This window comes from Stegostoma tigrinum, chromosome 13 (genome assembly GCF_030684315.1).
Source record: "Stegostoma tigrinum isolate sSteTig4 chromosome 13, sSteTig4.hap1, whole genome shotgun sequence".
Lineage (NCBI taxonomy): Eukaryota > Metazoa > Chordata > Chondrichthyes > Orectolobiformes > Stegostomatidae > Stegostoma > Stegostoma tigrinum.
The window spans coordinates 26,833,365-26,851,773 of NC_081366.1; the positions used below are offsets into that span (position 1 = coordinate 26,833,365).

General features: G+C 41.0%; 1 protein-coding gene across 1 annotated transcript in view; it reads left to right on the top strand.

The window, feature by feature from the left end:
- Positions 1-18,409, top strand: part of LOC125458321 (organic cation/carnitine transporter 2-like) — a 74,085-nt gene that overhangs the window by 33,284 nt on the left and 22,392 nt on the right. Inside the window, exon 5 of the mRNA XM_048543514.2 lies at positions 9,532-9,658. Within this exon, the coding sequence (XP_048399471.2) occupies positions 9,532-9,658 (127 nt within the window). The remainder of the gene's footprint in view (positions 1-9,531; positions 9,659-18,409) is intronic.

Sequence of the window (18,409 nt, forward strand, 5' to 3'; positions counted from 1 at the left end):
TTCACTTCTTGAGCAATTAAATCAGTGGAAATGATACCCAGCCCATTACCTGCTAATATTGCCAGATTGAAGTCATGGGTTCTATATAGGAAGTAACCTAACACCCATCAACACACTACCCAGTGATAGTGAAAATGTCTTCAAATAAACTGCGACTCATGGACTTGTAAGATTATTTGGATTGGCCTTGTTGTTACAATGAGAGGGCTGTGGTGATAATCAAGCCCCATTACTCCAGTTGGACTATTAACACAAATTTGTTTGTTTGAGCACCAAAATTGCTTGGCTTTAGGACTACTATCAAAAACAAAAATCACCTGACTTCTTTGATGAAATTTTAAAAATTCATTTATTATGAATAAAACTTATTCTTTAAGCAAGTGGCAAACACCTAAGCAAGAATTAAAATGATATCCCCTTAATCCCACAGACACAGAATAAAATCGAGTTTTTTTTGACAAAAAGGAAAATGAAAAACATCTTCTGTGCCCCAACAGCATGGAAGTAAATGATAAAATATGATGACTTATCACATCGTCTGAATTTCTGTTGATGAACCTGAATTACTGACAGGTGTAGATTGATGATAAACTTTCAGTTCTGATTCTAATCAACTTGTATTCAAGTTGTTGTCAATTAATCACAGTCCCCTTCTTCAAGTTGTACCAAATAGACATAAATAATGGAAATTCTATCATGTTTCCAGCAACTTCTTCTAAGAAACAGGATTTCAGGAGAAAGACTAGAGCTTCTGGGGGGGGTTTCTTCTATCTAGCACTGTACTAAGTCCAGAGAGAGCTGCAAGTAATATAGGGGCTCTTAGTTGTCTCAAGGTTAGATTTTCCTAGTGATTAACGCAAAAATAAATGTCTTAGATCTTTGAAAGCTTTGCTTAATCTTCACCCTGCCACAGATAAAGCTACTTAGTAAGATAAGAGCCCATGGTGTTGAAAGTAAAATATCACCATGGATAGAGGATTGGCTAACTAATAGAAGACATAAAGTTGAGCTATAGGGGGAATTTTCAAGATGGCATCCTGTATCTAGTGGGATGCCACAAGGAACAGTGTTGAGGGCACAATTTATTTGCAATGCTGTGTATGTGAATAACTTGGATGATAGATGTGTGTGTACTATCACCAAGTTTGTGAATGACACAAGTTGGCGGGTAGGTTGTGAGAATGACACTAAGAATATGCAGAGGAATATAGACATATTATGTGAGTGGGCAAAAACTTAGCAGATGGAATATAATGTGGAAAAAATGTAACGTTATTCATTTTGGCATGAAGATATGAGTATTAAATTAATTGCAGCAACTGTAGAAAGTTGCAGCAAATTGGATTTGGAAGTACATGTGCTTCTATGTTACCTTATTCCCATAATCTTTGATTCCTTCACTCATCGAAATCTATCCATCTTAGCCTTGAATATACTTAACGACCTAACTTTAAATGCATTCCACAGTAAGTAACTCCACAGATTCATAATGCTTAGAGAAAATAGTTGTTGTAATCTTTAATTTAAATGTGTAACTTCTTCCTCTGAATCCAAGCTCACCAGATAACAGGGAAGACGAATGGATTGCTGTTTCAAAGGGAATGGAGTATAAAAGTAGGGAGTTCTTGCTAACGTCATACAACACAATACTTAGACCACACCTGCAAGACTGTGAGCAGTTTTTGTCCTCTCATCTAAGAAAAGATATGTGCCAGTGGGGACAGTCCAAAGGAGTTTCACTTAGTTGATCCCAGGCATGGAGTGACTTTCTTCTGAAGAGAGGTTGAGCGGGTTGGGCTTGTTCTCATTTAATTCAAAAGAATGAGAGGAAACGTTATTGAAACACATAAAATACTCATAGTTCAGAAAGGCTATTTCACCCTGTGAGAGAATCGAGAACTAGAGAGCATTATCTCAGAGGAAGAAGTTACACATTTAAATTAAAGATTACAACAACTATTTTCTCTAAGCATTATGAATCTGTGGAGTTACTTACTGTGGAATGCATTTAAAGTTAGGTCGTTAAGTATATTCAAGGCTAAGATGGATAGATTTCGATGAGTGAAGGAATCAAAGGTTATGGGAATAAGGTAACATAGTAAAGTTAAGGATTATCATATCAACCATGATCTCATTGAATGGTAGAGCAGACTCAGCAGGTCGATGGCCTATGTCTGTTCATAAGTTTGGTTAAAAGTCACTTGACTTCTAATAAAAACAGAAGGTGGCTTTAGAGCATGCATCAAAACTGTTGACTTCATTTCCAAGAATTAGTTTCAACCCTACAATTCCGAAAATGTTCCAGTTATTGAAAATCTTCCATTATTTCCCAAATAATCTTTCAACATAAATATGTTTTCCCCACAACACATTATAGCACCATCCATTCAAATCATATGTGTGTTGTGATTTACTGGAGGATTAATCTATTAATGCAATTACCTTTAAATGGTTTCTTTCAATTGGTCAGGGGCTTGGTTGTGTTCTCCCAGTGATCTAGCTGCATTAAATATGATGTTGTATGCCGTTAAGAGGGATTTGTTCTATCATGGTTCTCTCAAAGAGGCTGTTGTAAGCCTGGTGGCAAGGTGTCTGCTCTATGGAAAACAGAATAAGTAGCTTTTTTTTTCAAATTAGTTCTCTGAATCATGAGTAGCTGGAATCCGGATCATACAGACCCTGGGTTTAGGTTTTGCTTTCCGTTGTTGAAATTAGGGTTTTTATGTTGAAGCTGCTTGATTCATGCTTTTGTTTTTTCCTTTCTTCTGGACTGGAGAACATTGCAGACAAGGGAAATCTGTTTTGCTGAATTTGCCCTTGCCAAGGGTATGTTTATGGGATGCTGCTATATTGGAACAGCTGATGAGTAGTATTTAAATAAAATATTAGTTGGCTAAATATATTGATAGTGTTAAAGTTGCGCCAGTTCTCTTTGTTTGTGTTTTAACCATTGTGTAAGAATAAAATTTGTTTTGCTTAAAGCCTAGTAGTGTGACCAATCAAATCACACCTGGAATATAGCATCTTACACTCTCCTTTAAATAAGAGGTAGATATAGGGGAGATGTCAGAGGTAGGCTCTTTACTCAGAGGGTGGTAGGGGTGTGGAATGCATTGCTGGAAAGGGTAGTGGAGTCAGCCTCATTAGGGGCATTAAAGCAGCTATTACATAGGCATATGGATGATAGTACAAGGTAGGGGTGGAGGTTAGATAGACCTTAGGTTTAGGGTAAAAGTTCGGTACAATATCCTGGGCTGAAGGCCCTGTACTGTGCTGCAGTGTTCTATGTTCTATGTATAAAAGTTAGGACACTACTTCCTTGCAGAGGTTTGGTCTGCTTCATAACAAACTGGGGCTCATCTGGGATCAAAATCTGTAATTCCAGGTTAGGTTCAGGACTATTGAACTCAAAGACGCTGAGTGGCGAATGCTAGTGTTCTCTTTTTGGGTGTTGTATTCCATTCGTTGAAATAGGGTTTGCTTTGTGTAGTAATGGCTGTTTCAGTGGCCAAGAGTTTCCTGGGTGTGGAAGATGTGGGGTGGTTTTCAGAAGGTGAGTAAGCACAAAGCTTCTGGAATTGGCAGACAAGCTAGCGTTGAGGCTGCTGGACCCGTGAGGAATAGGGAGGTGATTGTAGTGGTAGCTCAGCATTTATAAATGCCAGAAATGCAATTGGAATAATTGGAAATAAAACAGCTTGACTATGGAATGAAAGAGTTTCAACTGTGATTGAAAGCAGAAGTCAAAGGAAAAAGGCAGAATAGCCTTAGCAGAAGAAAGGGATAAAGAGGGAAATGTTGCCCTTCAGAAGTTGGAACTGAAAAGTGAAAGTTTGCTTAAAATAGTGAAGATGAAACATAGAAGTAGTGAAGAGGATAGTGATAAAGAGCAAACCCATTACAGCCAAAGGCCCAGTGGGAATCTCTTTAAATATGTACAAGCATCACCAAAGTTCGACGAGAAGGATGTAAGAGTCATTTTCATTTCATTTGAGAAAACGGCTAAACAAATGAACTGGTCACTGGTCATATGGGTACCATTGATCCAAACAAAGTTGGCAGGTAGACCTAGTGATGGGTGTTCACATCACTATCAGAGGAGATATCTGGGAAGAATGATGAGATGAGAAAGTCAGCTTATCTGCATATGAGTAAAGGAGCAGGAGATCTCATTGAATACAGTATAGATAGTTTACCACAGGATAAAGAGGAAACCCATGAGGGACAAACAGAAGTAAAAAACTCAGGTATTTTCACTGTAATAAAGTAGGCCACACAAAATCACAGTGTTGGTGTGAAAGCAGGAAAAGCCAGTGGGTTTCATTAAAGTAGGAAAGGAAAGCTCAAGGGAAGCTAAAAAGCTGCAAAATAATATACAACCTCATTGGGGGTTGGTTGAGAGAAAAAAGTACCAGATCTCTTTTAAAAATTTATTTGCGTGGATAAGGTTTACTCATGTATACCAGGAGGAGCAGGTGAAGAAATTAAGTTTTTAAGAGATATATGAGCAAGTCAATCTTTGTTGGAGAGAGATGAGGAGATATGTAATTCTGAAGGAGTATTAGCAGAAAAGGTGGTATAATATGAGGAATTCATGGTGGGAAGAGCGGTGGATCATATTATAACATGAGGTTGGAGAGTCCGGTGAAAAGTGATGGTAGCTGTAATGAAAAATCCTTAGTTCTGGAAATACAGCTTATCTTTCAGTAAAGACCTAGCTGGGACACGGTGGGAGTGATGCCAACTGTGGTTAAAATGCCACTGGAAAATCAGACAACTGAGCCGTAACAAAAAGTATATACTGGGACTTTTCCTGACTGTCAAGTTCAAGGTCACATTTCCTGTCAAGGTCGCAAAGCCTCTGGTGGGAATAGGAGGAGAAATCAAAGAGGAATAAAACAAGAATAGGTGGAGGTTAAAGTGGATATTTTTAGTTCAGAGAAGTTAGCTGAATTACAAAAGAAAGATGAAAATATAAGGCAGCTAAATAAAAAAAGCGTACAAAATAGAAGAATCTGAATGTATCTCAGAATGTTACTATCTTAAAAATGAAGACTTGATGAAGAAATGGAGACCAACACATCTTTGGGCAGATGAAATATTTGCAGAACTTCATCAAGTTGTACTACCAATGTGTTAGAGATAGGAGACGTTACAAGTAACACATGAGTTACCAGTAAAAGATTATTTGGGAGTAAGAAAAACTCAAACCAAAATACAGAGATAGTAAAAACTGCTGATACTGGATTCAGAGATTACATAGTGTGGAGCTGGAGGTACACAGCAGGCAAGGCAGCATCAGAGGAGCAGCAAAGTTGATGTTTCAGGTTGGGAGCCTTCTTCAACTTTCCTCCTCCTCCTCTGATGCTGCCAGCTCCACACTGTGTTATCCCAGGCTAAAATACATATTTTTTTGCCGAGACTGCATGAACATGTGATTGAATTTTACCGGGCACATCACACATGGCAGGTGATAGGAAAATCTCAGGCCGTGATAAAACCAACACCTTTAATACTGATAATAAGATAATAAAATGTGAGGCTGGATGAACACAGCAGGCCAAGCAGCATCTCAGGAGCACAAAAGCTGACGTTTCGGGCCTAGACCCTTCATCAGAGAGGGGGATGGGGGGAGGGAACTGGAATAAATAGGGAGAGAGGGGGAGGCGGACCGAAGATGGAGAGTAAAGAAGATAGGTGGAGAAGGTGTGGGTGGGGAGGTAGGGAGGGGATAGGTCAGTCCAGGGAAGACGGACAGGTCAAGGAGGTGGGATGAGGTTAGTAGGTAGCTGGGGGTGCGGCTTGGGGTGGGAGGAAGGGATGGGTGAGAGGAAGAACCGGTTAGGGAGGCAGAGACAGGTTGGACTGGTTTTGGGATGCAGTGGGTGGGGGGGAAGAGCTGGGCTGGTTGTGTGGTGCAGTGGGGGGAGGGGATGAACTGGGCTGGTTTAGGGATGCAGTGGGGGAAGGGGAGATTTTGAAACTGGTGAAGTCCACATTGATACCATATGGCTGCAGGGTTCCCAGGCGGAATATGAGTTGCTGTTCCTGCAACCTTCGGGTGGCATCATTGTGGCAGTGCAGGAGGCCCATGATGGACATGTCATCAAGAGAATGGGAGGGGGAGTGGAAATGGTTTGCGACTGGGAGGTGCAGTTGTTTGTTGCGAACTGAGCGGAGGTGTTCTGCAAAGCGGTCCCCAAGCCTCCGCTTTGCAGAACACCTCCGCTCAGTTCGCAACAAACAACTGCACCTCCCAGTCGCAAACCATTTCCACTCCCCCTCCCATTCTCTTGATGACATGTCCATCATGGGCCTCCTGCACTGCCACAATGATGCCACCCGAAGGTTGCAGGAACAGCAACTCATATTCCGCCTGGGAACCCTGCAGCCATATGGTATCAATGTGGACTTCACCAGTTTCAAAATCTCCCCTTCCCCCACTGCATCCCTAAACCAGCCCAGTTCATCCCCTCCCCCCACTGCACCACACAACCAGCCCAGCTCTTCCCCCCCACCCACTGCATCCCAAAACCAGTCCAACCTGTCTCTGCCTCCCTAACCGGTTCTTCCTCTCACCCATCCCTTCCTCCCACCCCAAGCCGCACCCCCAGCTACCTACTAACCTCATCCCACCTCCTTGACCTGTCTGTCTTCCCTGGACTGACCTATCCCCTCCCTACCTCCCCACCCACACCTTCTCCACCTATCTTCTTTACTCTCCATCTTCGGTCCGCCTCCCCCTCTCTCCCTATTTATTCCAGTTCCCTCCCCCCATCCCCCTCTCTGATGAAGGGTCTAGGCCCGAAACGTCAGCTTTTGTGCTCCTGAGATGCTGCTTGGCCTGCTGTGTTCATCCAGCCTCACATTTTATTATCTTGGAATCTCCAGCATCTGCAGTTCCCATTATCTCTGACACCTTTAATACTGATTCCAGCATTTGAGGAACTTTTTACAAGAGATTTTAATTGATTACATCAGACCCTTCCCTAAGCCAAAAAGTGGGAATCAGTATCTGTTAACCATAATGGATGTATCTACTAGATTTTCAGAGGCCATTCCATTCCACAGTATGATGGCTAAGGCGGCAATTGATACGAGGGATGTGGGTGTAGGTGTTGCCCTCTTACAAGATGATGAGAGGATACAAAGACCTATTGGGTATTTTTCAAGAAAGTTGAATATTGGAGTTGCAACATTTCAACATTTATGTTGCTAGTACAGGTAGTTCTCCTGTAATGCAAGAGGTGAGTTCTTGTGTGACCTCATGCTATGGAAAATTGCACTCTAAAAAAACACATTAAAGGGAAATTGCTATAATCGCCATACCTATACAGCAGAAAGTTTGCATTATCCAAACAGCATCCACCAGGCATCAATCGCATTACAGCCCATTCGCATTAATGGAACACATGTTATTGTCGAACTACCTGTAATGTATCTGAAACAATTGTGTACATTGCTCATTACCCGTGAACATTTTTTGAAAAATTTAGGAATAAAATTTCCAGATAATTCAGATAAATTCTTTGTTTGCAGCCATTCACTATCATTAATTAAGAAGACTGAATATATGAATTGGCTAGACTAACATTTAGTGTCTAACTGAAGCTGCGTTAAAAAGATGGTGTTGATTTGCCTTCTTGAACCACTGCAGTTATTATACCCAAAGTGCTTTTAGGAAGGAAGATCCAGGATTTTGATCCAGTGATTAAAAAAAAGTGATGTATTTCCAAGTTTGGGCAGTATGTGACTTGAAGGGGAACTTACATGTGTTGGTATTCCCATGTGTCTGATGCTCTTGTACTTCTATTTGGTATTGGTCATGGGTTTGAAAAGTGCAGTCTAAACCCATTAGATTGATCTACTGGTGCCCTTCATTTCACCCTCAAGATCAGCAATAGTATTGAATTTTTCTGGTGCCTGGATAGGTGCGGCTCCAACAACACTCAAGAAGCTTGGCACAATCCAGGACCAAGCAGCCTCCTTGATTAGCACCACATCCAGAAGCATCTGCTCACTCCACCACTGTTGTTCACTAGCAGCAACGTATACTACCTGCAAGATGCATTGCAGAAATGTGCCAAAGATCCACCTCCCAAACCCATGACCACTTCCATCTGGAAGGACAAGTAGATATATGGGAAAACCAACACCTGCGAGTCCCTCTCCAAGCCTTTTACCTTCCTGACTTGAAAATATATCGCTGTTCCTTCACTGTTGCTGGGTCAAAATCCTGGGATTTCCTCTCAAATGGCATGGTGGGTCAACCCACAATTGTGGACTGCAGCAGATCTAGAAAACAGCTCATCACCACCTTCTTAAGAGGAAGTAGGGATAGGTAATGAATGCTGGCCAGCCAGTAACACTCACTTCCAGTGAGAGAATAAAAAAAATTGTCAGCACATTTGTAGGCATGCGTAGGCTTATTAACTTTGAGTAATGTTAAGTCACTTCATAGATTTGTTTGGCTTAATGAATCAAATTTTCCATTTATTTACCAGATATTTTAGGCAATGTTTGATAGGGATGATAGGTGAAGTCAAAATTATGTTAAACTGTTTACACATTGAAATGATAGAATAGAGACAGGAATATATCATCTACAATGTTTGCAATCATTAATGCTTCATTAGTGCCGATGTCAAGAAAATATTGTGTTTAAGGAACATCACAACCTGCAGATTCCTGTTCAAGTTCCACATCATCCTAACATAGAACAATAGCATTGTTTCTTCACTGTAGTTGGATTAAAATTCAGGAACTCTGTCCCTAACAGCACTGTTGATGGACTTAACCAATGGAATGCAGCAGCTGAACAAGACAATTAGGAGCAGGTAAAAATTGTTGGTCATGTCCATGCCACACAGATTTTATGAAAAAATAAAACAAAGCTTCTTTTGCCCTTAAAATAGCTCTAAAAATATTAGTTAGGCTAGCAAGACAAAAGGTGACTCCACTCTCAATCAGATTTAGCATTCGTGATTGTTAGGAGCGTATTTCAAAACCAGCAGCTACATTTTCATCATTCCTCCATAAATACCAAATACTGCCTGAGTAGAAAATATGTTGGTGGGGACTGCATGTTGGTGACTGAACCCCTTTGATTTTCCTTTCAGTTCATTTAAAGGAATTAAAATCCAAGGTGCTGTATAGAAAGTATGCAATCCTTCTTGCCTGATCTTCCATTCTGCACAACATTTATTGCAGTGTGACAATGAAGGCAAAATCCTATCCCTGTTTATCCTTTCTCTTTGAATCCCCATGCGCTGAATGCCATGTTTGGGCAAGACACTGCACAAAATTAGCAGACTTTATGAATGGTGCACATGACACAGGCATTTCTATCAGCCTTTCAAATTCCATATTAAACTTCATCTTTCATGCCCCTCATGCCATCTCTGGTTTTCCTGCTTGCCGTGTATACATTTATATGTTAAGAAATGCCTTTAAGAATTTTAATAGTAACTGCTGAATTTCTTTGTGAGACTTTATTTCTCATTGCTTAAAATAGAGTATTTTTAATTCCAGGTTTATTCCTGAATCTCCACGCTGGCTGATTCCAATGGGAAGGATACAAGAGGCTGAAAAAATACTCCAGAACATTGCAAAGAAAAATGGTGTTACTGCACCAGCAACACTGTTCAGTGAGCAGGAGGTACTAGAATACACTTTTCCCATTCATCTTCTGAAAGTAATGACTATTTCCTAAGCTTTGGTGCCATGGGTGCAGTCGCCTCCTTCATCCAAGAGACTGTTCTTCATGGTACTTGAGTCTTTGTCAGGGGCATTTAACCTGATCATGTGAGGGGCCACATTAATTACCCCACCCGGGAGTCTGGCGTCAGCCTGCTTTACATGCACATTTCAAGTTACAGCAAATTTTGTTTCATCTCGCACTCTCGATACACCGGCAAAATGTTAAATACCTCAAACATAGCATTGTACGGTAGTATTGCGATGTTAGAAGTCAGTTGAGGGAGCGAGCGAGAAAGCTCTCTGCTGGTCAGTTTTCTTTTAGACAAAGTTGCATATTATATAAGCAATTTATGTTGTGAATAAAGTATAACAGTGATGAGTACGCTCCGCGTTAGATTTTTATTACTTAGTTTGTCTTTACATTGACTATGTGAGCCTCTTGATCAACCAGAATATTGGATCAAATGTCACATATCTGATCTCTATATGCAGGTTAATAAAAAATTACCGTAGTTTCAAAATCGCCTCAATCTTGATGCTCATCCTGGATCATCCTAAGGATTGTATCAGTGATAATGGGAACTGCAGATGCTGGAGAATCCAAGATAATAAAATGTGAGGCTGGATGAACACAGCAGGCCCAGCAGCATCTCAGGAGCACAAAAGCTGAAGAAGGGGAGATTTTGAAGCTGGTGAAGTCCACATTGATACCATTGGGCTGCAGGGTTCCCAAGCGGAATATGAGTTGCTGTTCCTGAAACCTTCGGGTGGCATCATTGTGGCACTGCAGGAGGACCATGATGGACATGTCATCTAAAGAATGGGAGGGGGAGTGGAAATGGTTTGCGACTGCAGCCCAATGGTATCAATGTGGACTTCACCAGCTTCAAAATCTCCCGTTCCCCCACCGCATCCCAAAACCAGCCCAGTTCGTCCCCTCCCCCCACTGCACCACACAACCAGCCCAGCTCTTCCCCTTCACCCACTGCATCCCAAAACCAGTCCAACCTGTCTCTGCCTCCCTAACCTGTTCTTCCTCTCACCCATCCCTTCCTCCCACCCCAAGCCGCACCTCCATCTCCTGCCTACTAACCTCATCCCACCTCCTTGACCTGTCCGTCTTCCCTGGACTGACCTATCCCCTCCTTACCTCCCCACCTATACTCTCCTCTCCACCTATCTTCTTTTCTCTCCATCTTCGGTCCGCCTCCCCCTCTCTCCTTATTTATTCCAGAATCCTCACCCCATCCCCCTCTCTGATGAAGGGTCTAGGCCCGAAATGTCAGCTTTTGTGCTCCTGAGATGCTGCTGGGCCTTCTGTGTTCATCCAGCTTCACATTTTATCATCTTAAGGATTGCTGTTGCTGATGTGCAGCCAGTTATTTCATACACCAACAGAGTTAGAACACTAGTACCACCACACAATGCATGTCATCTGATAAAAACATAAGAAATAGGAGCAGGAGTAGGCCATTAAGTCCATCAAAACTGGTCCACCATTAACTAAGATCATGATTCTGACCTTAAACCTACTTTCCTGTCTATCCCGTGTAATCTTTAATTCCCTTGTGAACCAAAACTCGGTCCAACTAAACATTGAATATAAAAACCAAAAGAACTGAGGATGCTTTAAATCAGGAACAAAAACGGAAGTTGCTGGAAAAGTTTCAAGTGCAGTGACCGAAAACATTCCGGTGAAGGGTGAGCGGACCTGAAACGTGAACTCTGATTTCTCACCACACATGCTGCCAGGCCTGCTGAGCTTTTCCAGTTACTTCTGTTTCTGTAAACATTGAATATATTCAGCAGCCCATCCCCCACTGCTCTCTGTGGTGGAGAATGCCAAAGACTAATGTCCCACTGACAGAAGAAGTTCCCCTCATCTCTAACTTAAATAGGATACCCTTATGTCTCCTGGTTCTAGATTCTCCCACACAGAAGATATGCTGACAGCATCTATCCTGTCAAGCCACCGTAAAATCTCATACGTTTCAGTAAGATCACCTTTAACTTTACAAAACTCCAGTGGGTAAAGTCTGAAACAGTTCAATCTTTGCTCATAAGACAGCTTGTTATCCCAGGAATCAGCCTTATGAACCAAGTGATACTGTGCATGCGTGTGTCAATTCTTCCCCCCACCCCCCACTGCATCCCAAAACCAGCCCAGCCTGTCTCCGCTTCCCTAACCTGTTCTTCCTCTCACCCATCCCTTCCTCCCACCTCAAGCCGCACCTGCATTTCCTACCTACCACCTCATCCCGCCTCCTTGACCTGTCCGTCTTCCCTGGACTGACCTATCCCCTCCCTACCTCCTCACCTATAATCTCCTCTCTACCTATCTTCTTTTCTCTCCATCTTCGGTCCGCCTCCCCCTCTCTCCCTATTTATTCCAGTTCCCTCTCCCCATCCCCCCTCTCTGATGAAGGGTCTAGGCCCAAAACATCAGTTTTTGTGCTCCTGAGATGCTGCTTGGTCTGCTGTGCTCATCCAGCTCCACACTTTGTGATACTGTGCATGCAATGATTTAGTTTTAACATCAACTACATATTCTTGGCAAACTTAGAAGTGTTTAAACTGTAGGCCTTAACCTTTCACTTACTTGGCTCAATAAGAAAGTGCAAGCCTACCTCTTCCCTCATCCCCAAATCCTAGAGTAGGAATCAAAACAGTGCCTTAAGGAACAGATGACACCAGCACTACTGAATGCTGTACCTGTTAACAGCTAATCTTTCAAAACTGTCTCGATTTGCATGCTGTGGAAAGCTTGCAATAAAATGCATAGGATTTCCATTTGGTTCTTAGAACTCAGTTTGTCAGTCTATACGAGATTAAATGAAATAATGCAGTCACAATAAAAGCAAACAATGATGAGGAGAGTTCAAGAATACAGAGGAAGAAGCTCCTGAAATAATGAAGTTGCATACAGAAAAAAAGAGAGAAAACAGTCAGATTTTGCTAATTGCCCATGACTATAACAAATCTTTGAGTAATTCTATGTTTTTTTTAACCTTATGGAGCATTGAGTAGGTCACTTTTAACTTTATCATTATCCATGCCACCCTCCAACATCCTGCTGATCTTAAACAGGGAAGAAAGGCCGTGCAGGAGAATGGCTGGGGGTGGGGCTGGAAAGGAAAGGAAGAAACAAATCCAGGTTCACAGACAGACAGTAGAACAGATGAGGACAATTGACAGGCCACCATTGTTAGCATGGATCATTTTACTGAACAATTGATGCATCACTGCCAGGTGGGAGAAAAAACCATCAGATCTCAGCTTCACAGTGTTCCTTGGTTACATGGACACTTAGCAGGAGGGATGCTGGAAGAGCTTCTGGATGCTGGTTGGCCCTGCAAGTTGCTGCCAAAGGGGCCACTTTTAATGGACAGTTTAGATTAAGTCCAATTGGCAGACAGATGGATACCTTTGGCAGGCCTTCTGTGGACTTAGGCATATGTATTGGACAAACTTGTACTAGATAGTAAGCACTACAAGGTTATCTATCCATTAAGAATCTTCTGTCCAAATCCAATTCCATCTTCACTCAAAAGCAAATAAGCACTTCCCAACAGGATTCACAACATACCATTTAGGCATGAGAATCCTCATCAATTTCATATTTGCTTTTTTTATGAACCCTATAGAGACAAATAACAATTAAAAACAGATAAAAATTGCCAAGTAACCAACATAAAGAATTGCATGCAGGATTTCACATTTTGAGATTTGCACTATAACAAAAAATATAAGATCAACTTTGAGTAAAAATGACTTAGGAAGCAAATGATTCACTAAACTGCTAACACTTAATACCACCATAACAAAGCCCAAAACCAGATGTCACATTTATAGATTAAACAAGCACTCTTAGCAGAAATATACTCTTGTATGCAGAGTCCCAAATTCCTGCCAACTCTAACAGAATTTCTTCTCCCTGTTCTCCCATGCAAATTTTTTTGCTATCCTTTTAAACAAAGTCCCATCCACTGAATATTCCAACCATAATTGAATGCAACTTCACGTGGCAATGCACTCTCTGGTGATTTCTAGACTTTTACTCTCCAAAGCTGGGAATCTGTCCTCAAGGGCACTCCTCTCACTCGTCAGAAAACTGGCATCTTTCCACAGCTGTCTGTGATCATGCTGGCTACTGCACAATTCAATTCTGTAGTGCAGTGGTAGTTCCTCTGCCTCTGAGCCAGGACCACCAGGTTCAAGTCCCCCCTACTCTAGAGACACGTATTACATCTCTGAATATCAAAATCAGAAATGGCTGGAAAATCTCAACAGGTCAGGCAGCATCTGTGAAAAGAAATCAGAGTTAACATTTCAGGTCCAGAATTTTTCAAAACTTCAGAACCCAAACTATTAACTCTGATTTCTCCCCAAAGAAGCTGCCTGACCTGTTGAAATATTCCAGCAATTTCTGTTTTTGTTTCTGATTTTCAGCAGTTCTTTGGTAAATTGTCTGAATATCCTGTCCCACACACAGATTTAGTTTTTTGGTACCTTTAATGCAAAAGATTGTATGAAACATATAGGTTATATCACACATATATTACATGAGCTGTTCCATAATAGTGCTAAATGTGTTTAGTATGACAGATAAGATCATTTGTTTGTAAATAGGTACATAATGTTTTGGGTGATAGATGATTGAAGTCGCTTCATAAATTTGTAACTTTTACTTCAGTAAACAATCATAATAACAAAAAAGACACAATGAAAAGTATGGAAATAAACTGTAGTTTTGTGATACTGATTCGTTCTTTCTTTTTATCTCATCAGTGCCAAATGTTGTTTGACATTACCCCTACTAAGTGTCATTATGTTAAGTTCACTCTGTAAATGCATGTGGTTGTTGTTGTATTTTTGGCTTGAGGCGCTGTGCTGTTTCAGAAACATGAGACGTTATGATGAAGGCAGGCTAGTTTACTATGAATGTAACTTGCTGCCCTCTCAGTTCTATGGGTGTACAACATCAAAGTCAGCAATTGTATTCTTACGAAATTCAGAGTAAAACCATAGGTTGGCCAATTTGCCACCTCTTTTCAAACATAACTATTTGGATACAAAGTTGTCTTGGCAGTAGGAGACAGAAAGTGTTGGTGAACAGTTGTTATTTGGAGTGGAAGCCTGTGACCAGCGGTGTGCTGCAAGGATCAGTTCTAAGTCCACTTTTGTTCATCATTTATGTCAATGTTTTGGCGAAGGGATATTGGAAGTGTGGTTAGCAAGTTTGCGGATATCACCAAAATTGACGGTATAGTTGACAGTGTAGAAGGTTATCTCAGAGTACAGGGAGATCTTGATCAGAGAGGCAATGAGCTGAGAAATGGCTGATGGAGTTTAGTTTAGATAAATGCGAGCTGTTGCATTTTGATAGGGAAAACGAGGGCAGGACTTACACAGTACATGTTTGAGCTCTGGGGAGTGTTGTTGAACAGCGGGACCTAGGGATGCAGGTTCATAGCTCCTTGAAAGTTCCATCGCAGGTAAACAGGGTGGTGCAGAAGGTATTTGACAATCTTGCCTTCATTGATGAGACCATTGAGTATAGGTGTTGGGACATCATGTTGCAGCAATACAAGACAGTGGTCAGGCCACTTTTTGAATACTGCATTCAATTCTGGTCACACTGCTATGGGAAGAGTGTTGTTAAACTAGGAAGGGTGCAGAAAAATTTACAAGGATGTTGCTGGGGCTGGAGGGTTAGAGTTATAAGGAGAAGTTGAATTCGCTGAGATGTTTCTCCTGGAATGTCAGAGGCTGAGGGATAACCTTATAGAGATTTACAAAATCATGAGGGGGATGGATGAAGTGAATAGTCAAGTCCTTTTTCCAAGGAGTCCAAAACTGGAGGCCGTAGGTTTAAGGTGAGAGGGGCAAGATTTAAAAGGGACCTGGTGGACAAATGTTTCACACAGAGGATGGTGCACGCGTGGAATGAGCTGCCAACGGAAATTTTAGAGGCAAATACAATTACAATTTTTAAAAGACACTTGGATGGATACATGCAAAGGAAAGATTTGGAGGGATAAAGGCCAAACACAGGCAAATGGGACTAGATAAGTTTAGGATACATTATCGGCATGGATGAGTTGGACCAAAGGATCTGTTTCTGTGCAGTATGACTCTATGAGTCTATGATGTACAGCTGGTATAACAGAATGCTTGGGCCAGTCAGTTTGGTTGTTGGTGAACTATTAGGGTCACTCATGCAGGGTGAAATTTCTGAGCACTTGAAAGCGTATCAGTTTGCATAAATTTCTTATAGACCAATTGCGCTTGCTTGACCTTTATTTTAAAAGCAAGTGAAATGCTGTACAGGTGACTCACATGGACTAATTAAAGTGTCATGTACTGCTAAGATTAAGGTAATAAAAAAGGCACAAGGAATTAAAGAGAATTTGAGCATGTGAATGTGAGAATGAAAAAATGAAATAAAAAAGGGAACGATGAAAGACACGTGTGCATGAGTGGCATTCCATATGTTTCTGTGTTGGGGTCGCATTCTTCCAATGAGGGCTCTCTAATTGAACTGTTGTAACTTTGGTCAAAAAACAGAAAAAATCCTTTTAAGAGTAACATATATTGAAACACAGATAGAAGATTGGCAAATCCTCCACACCTTTTTATATACATTAATGATGTGCATTGATGAATTTGGGAACAGTAAGTTTGCTGATAGTAACAAACTGAAATGACAAATTGTTTAAGAAATACTGCAAATTGTGATAGATGTTGTTGCACAAATAGCTGTTGCATTAAAGGTGGCAGCATGGTGGGATAAGGCCTTGAAAAACATATATTTGCCTTGATCTTATAGCCAGCTGCATAGAATACATGATAAAAGGTGTAATGTTGTAGAAAATCCTGAATAGGCTCCAGATGAAATATTGTTTGCATTTTTTTCAAAAGGGGAAAAAGCGATGTGATGCATTTTGGAAGATCTAATTCACGAGCAAACTATACAGAAAATGGAAAAGTCCTGGGGAAAAATGATGCTCAGAGAGATCTGGGTGTTCAGGTCCATTGTTCCCTGAAGGTGGCAACGTAGGTCAGTAGAGTGGTCAAGAAGGCATATGGCATGCTTTCCTTCATTGGACGGGGTATTGAGCACAAAAGTTGGCAGGTCATGTTACAGTTGTATAAGACTTTGGTTTGGCTACATTTAGAGTACTGCATACAGTTCTGGTCACCACATTACCAAAAGGATGTGGATGCTTTGGAGAGGGTGCAGAGGAGGTTCACCAGGATGTTGCCTGGTATGGAGGGCGCTAGCTATGAAGAAAGGTTGAGTAGATTAGGATTATTTTCATTAGAAAGATGGAGATTGAGGGGGGACCTGATTGAGGTCTACAAAATTATGAGGGGTATAGACAAGGTGAATAGCAAAAGCTTTTTCCCAGAGCGGGGGACTCAATTACTCGGGGTCATGGGTTCAAAGTGAGAAGAGCAATGTTTAAGGGAAATACTTGTGGAAAGTTCTTTACTCAGAGAGTGGTGGGTGCCTGGAATGCGTTGCCAGCAGAGGTGATAGGCGCAGACATGATAGTGTCTTTTCAGAAGTATCTGGACAGGTACATGGATGGGCAGGGAGCAAAGGAATACAGACTTTTAGAAAATAGATGACAGGTTTGGACAGAGGATCTGGATCGGTGCAGGCTTGGAGGGCTGAAAGGCCTGTTCCTGTACTGTAGTTTTCTTTGTTCTTTGGTATGAAAGCAATGAGAAATGTGTAGTGCAGATTGATTCTAAAGTGATGAGTGGTGTTCTGAACCAGGACTGCCGTGGACACTTCTTTTTCTATATTGTGATCTGTCACTTTCTTCAGCAGTCTGAGCATATTTGCCAAGTAAACTTGTCTCCCATTGCCATATATCCCCTTGTCACAGGGATCTGCATTTCGTCTTACCTAAGAAAATTGCAATAGTTCCCTTGATGATTGATGTAATCTCTTTAAAAATCCCATTTGTTCTGAAAAATAGTACAAAATCCACTGGCATTTTTAAGCTTTTTTTTAAATCCTTAATTTATTAATGCTGAAACAAAGCTCAACATTTTGCTTTCCATTGAAGTGATCAGACAGGAAAAATAGTTACGTAAAAACACACGTATCTTGGGCAAGTAACTCAGTGTCACCTTTTAAGCTATTACCAGGAGTAAAAATTGCTTTCAACAATACACAATATCGTGACAATAGGTAAAACATTAAAAACAATAAATGGGATGAGTTACTTGACACAGTAATATAATAATACCTTACCAGTAGCCCATTTTAGAAGGTCACTTTGCTTGATTTGTAACCATAGGACTTTCCTCCTTTGTTTGTCTCATTAATGCAATTATTCATTGTGATAGCTCTATACAAGTTGAAAGAAAAGCTAAAAGACAAACCAATGTAATCCAGTATTTATTTCAAACTTTTCAGTTCATAAAGACCATGGTTTTAAGAATGGCCCATTAGAATTTTTCAGGTTCTGTGATGCAATGAAGATGATCTTAAAAAGTTGCTGCCACATCAGTTAGAAAATTGGGGTGTAACAAGTTATAGTATTCATGTTGTGCCATGGTATTGCACTCTTGTCTGTAAAAGTTCCAGGAAACCATGTAAAAAACATTCACGATAATGTGGCACATTAAACAAAGATATATATCTGAATATTCTTTTATGACATTGAAGAAGCGTTTATCATGCTCAATTTAA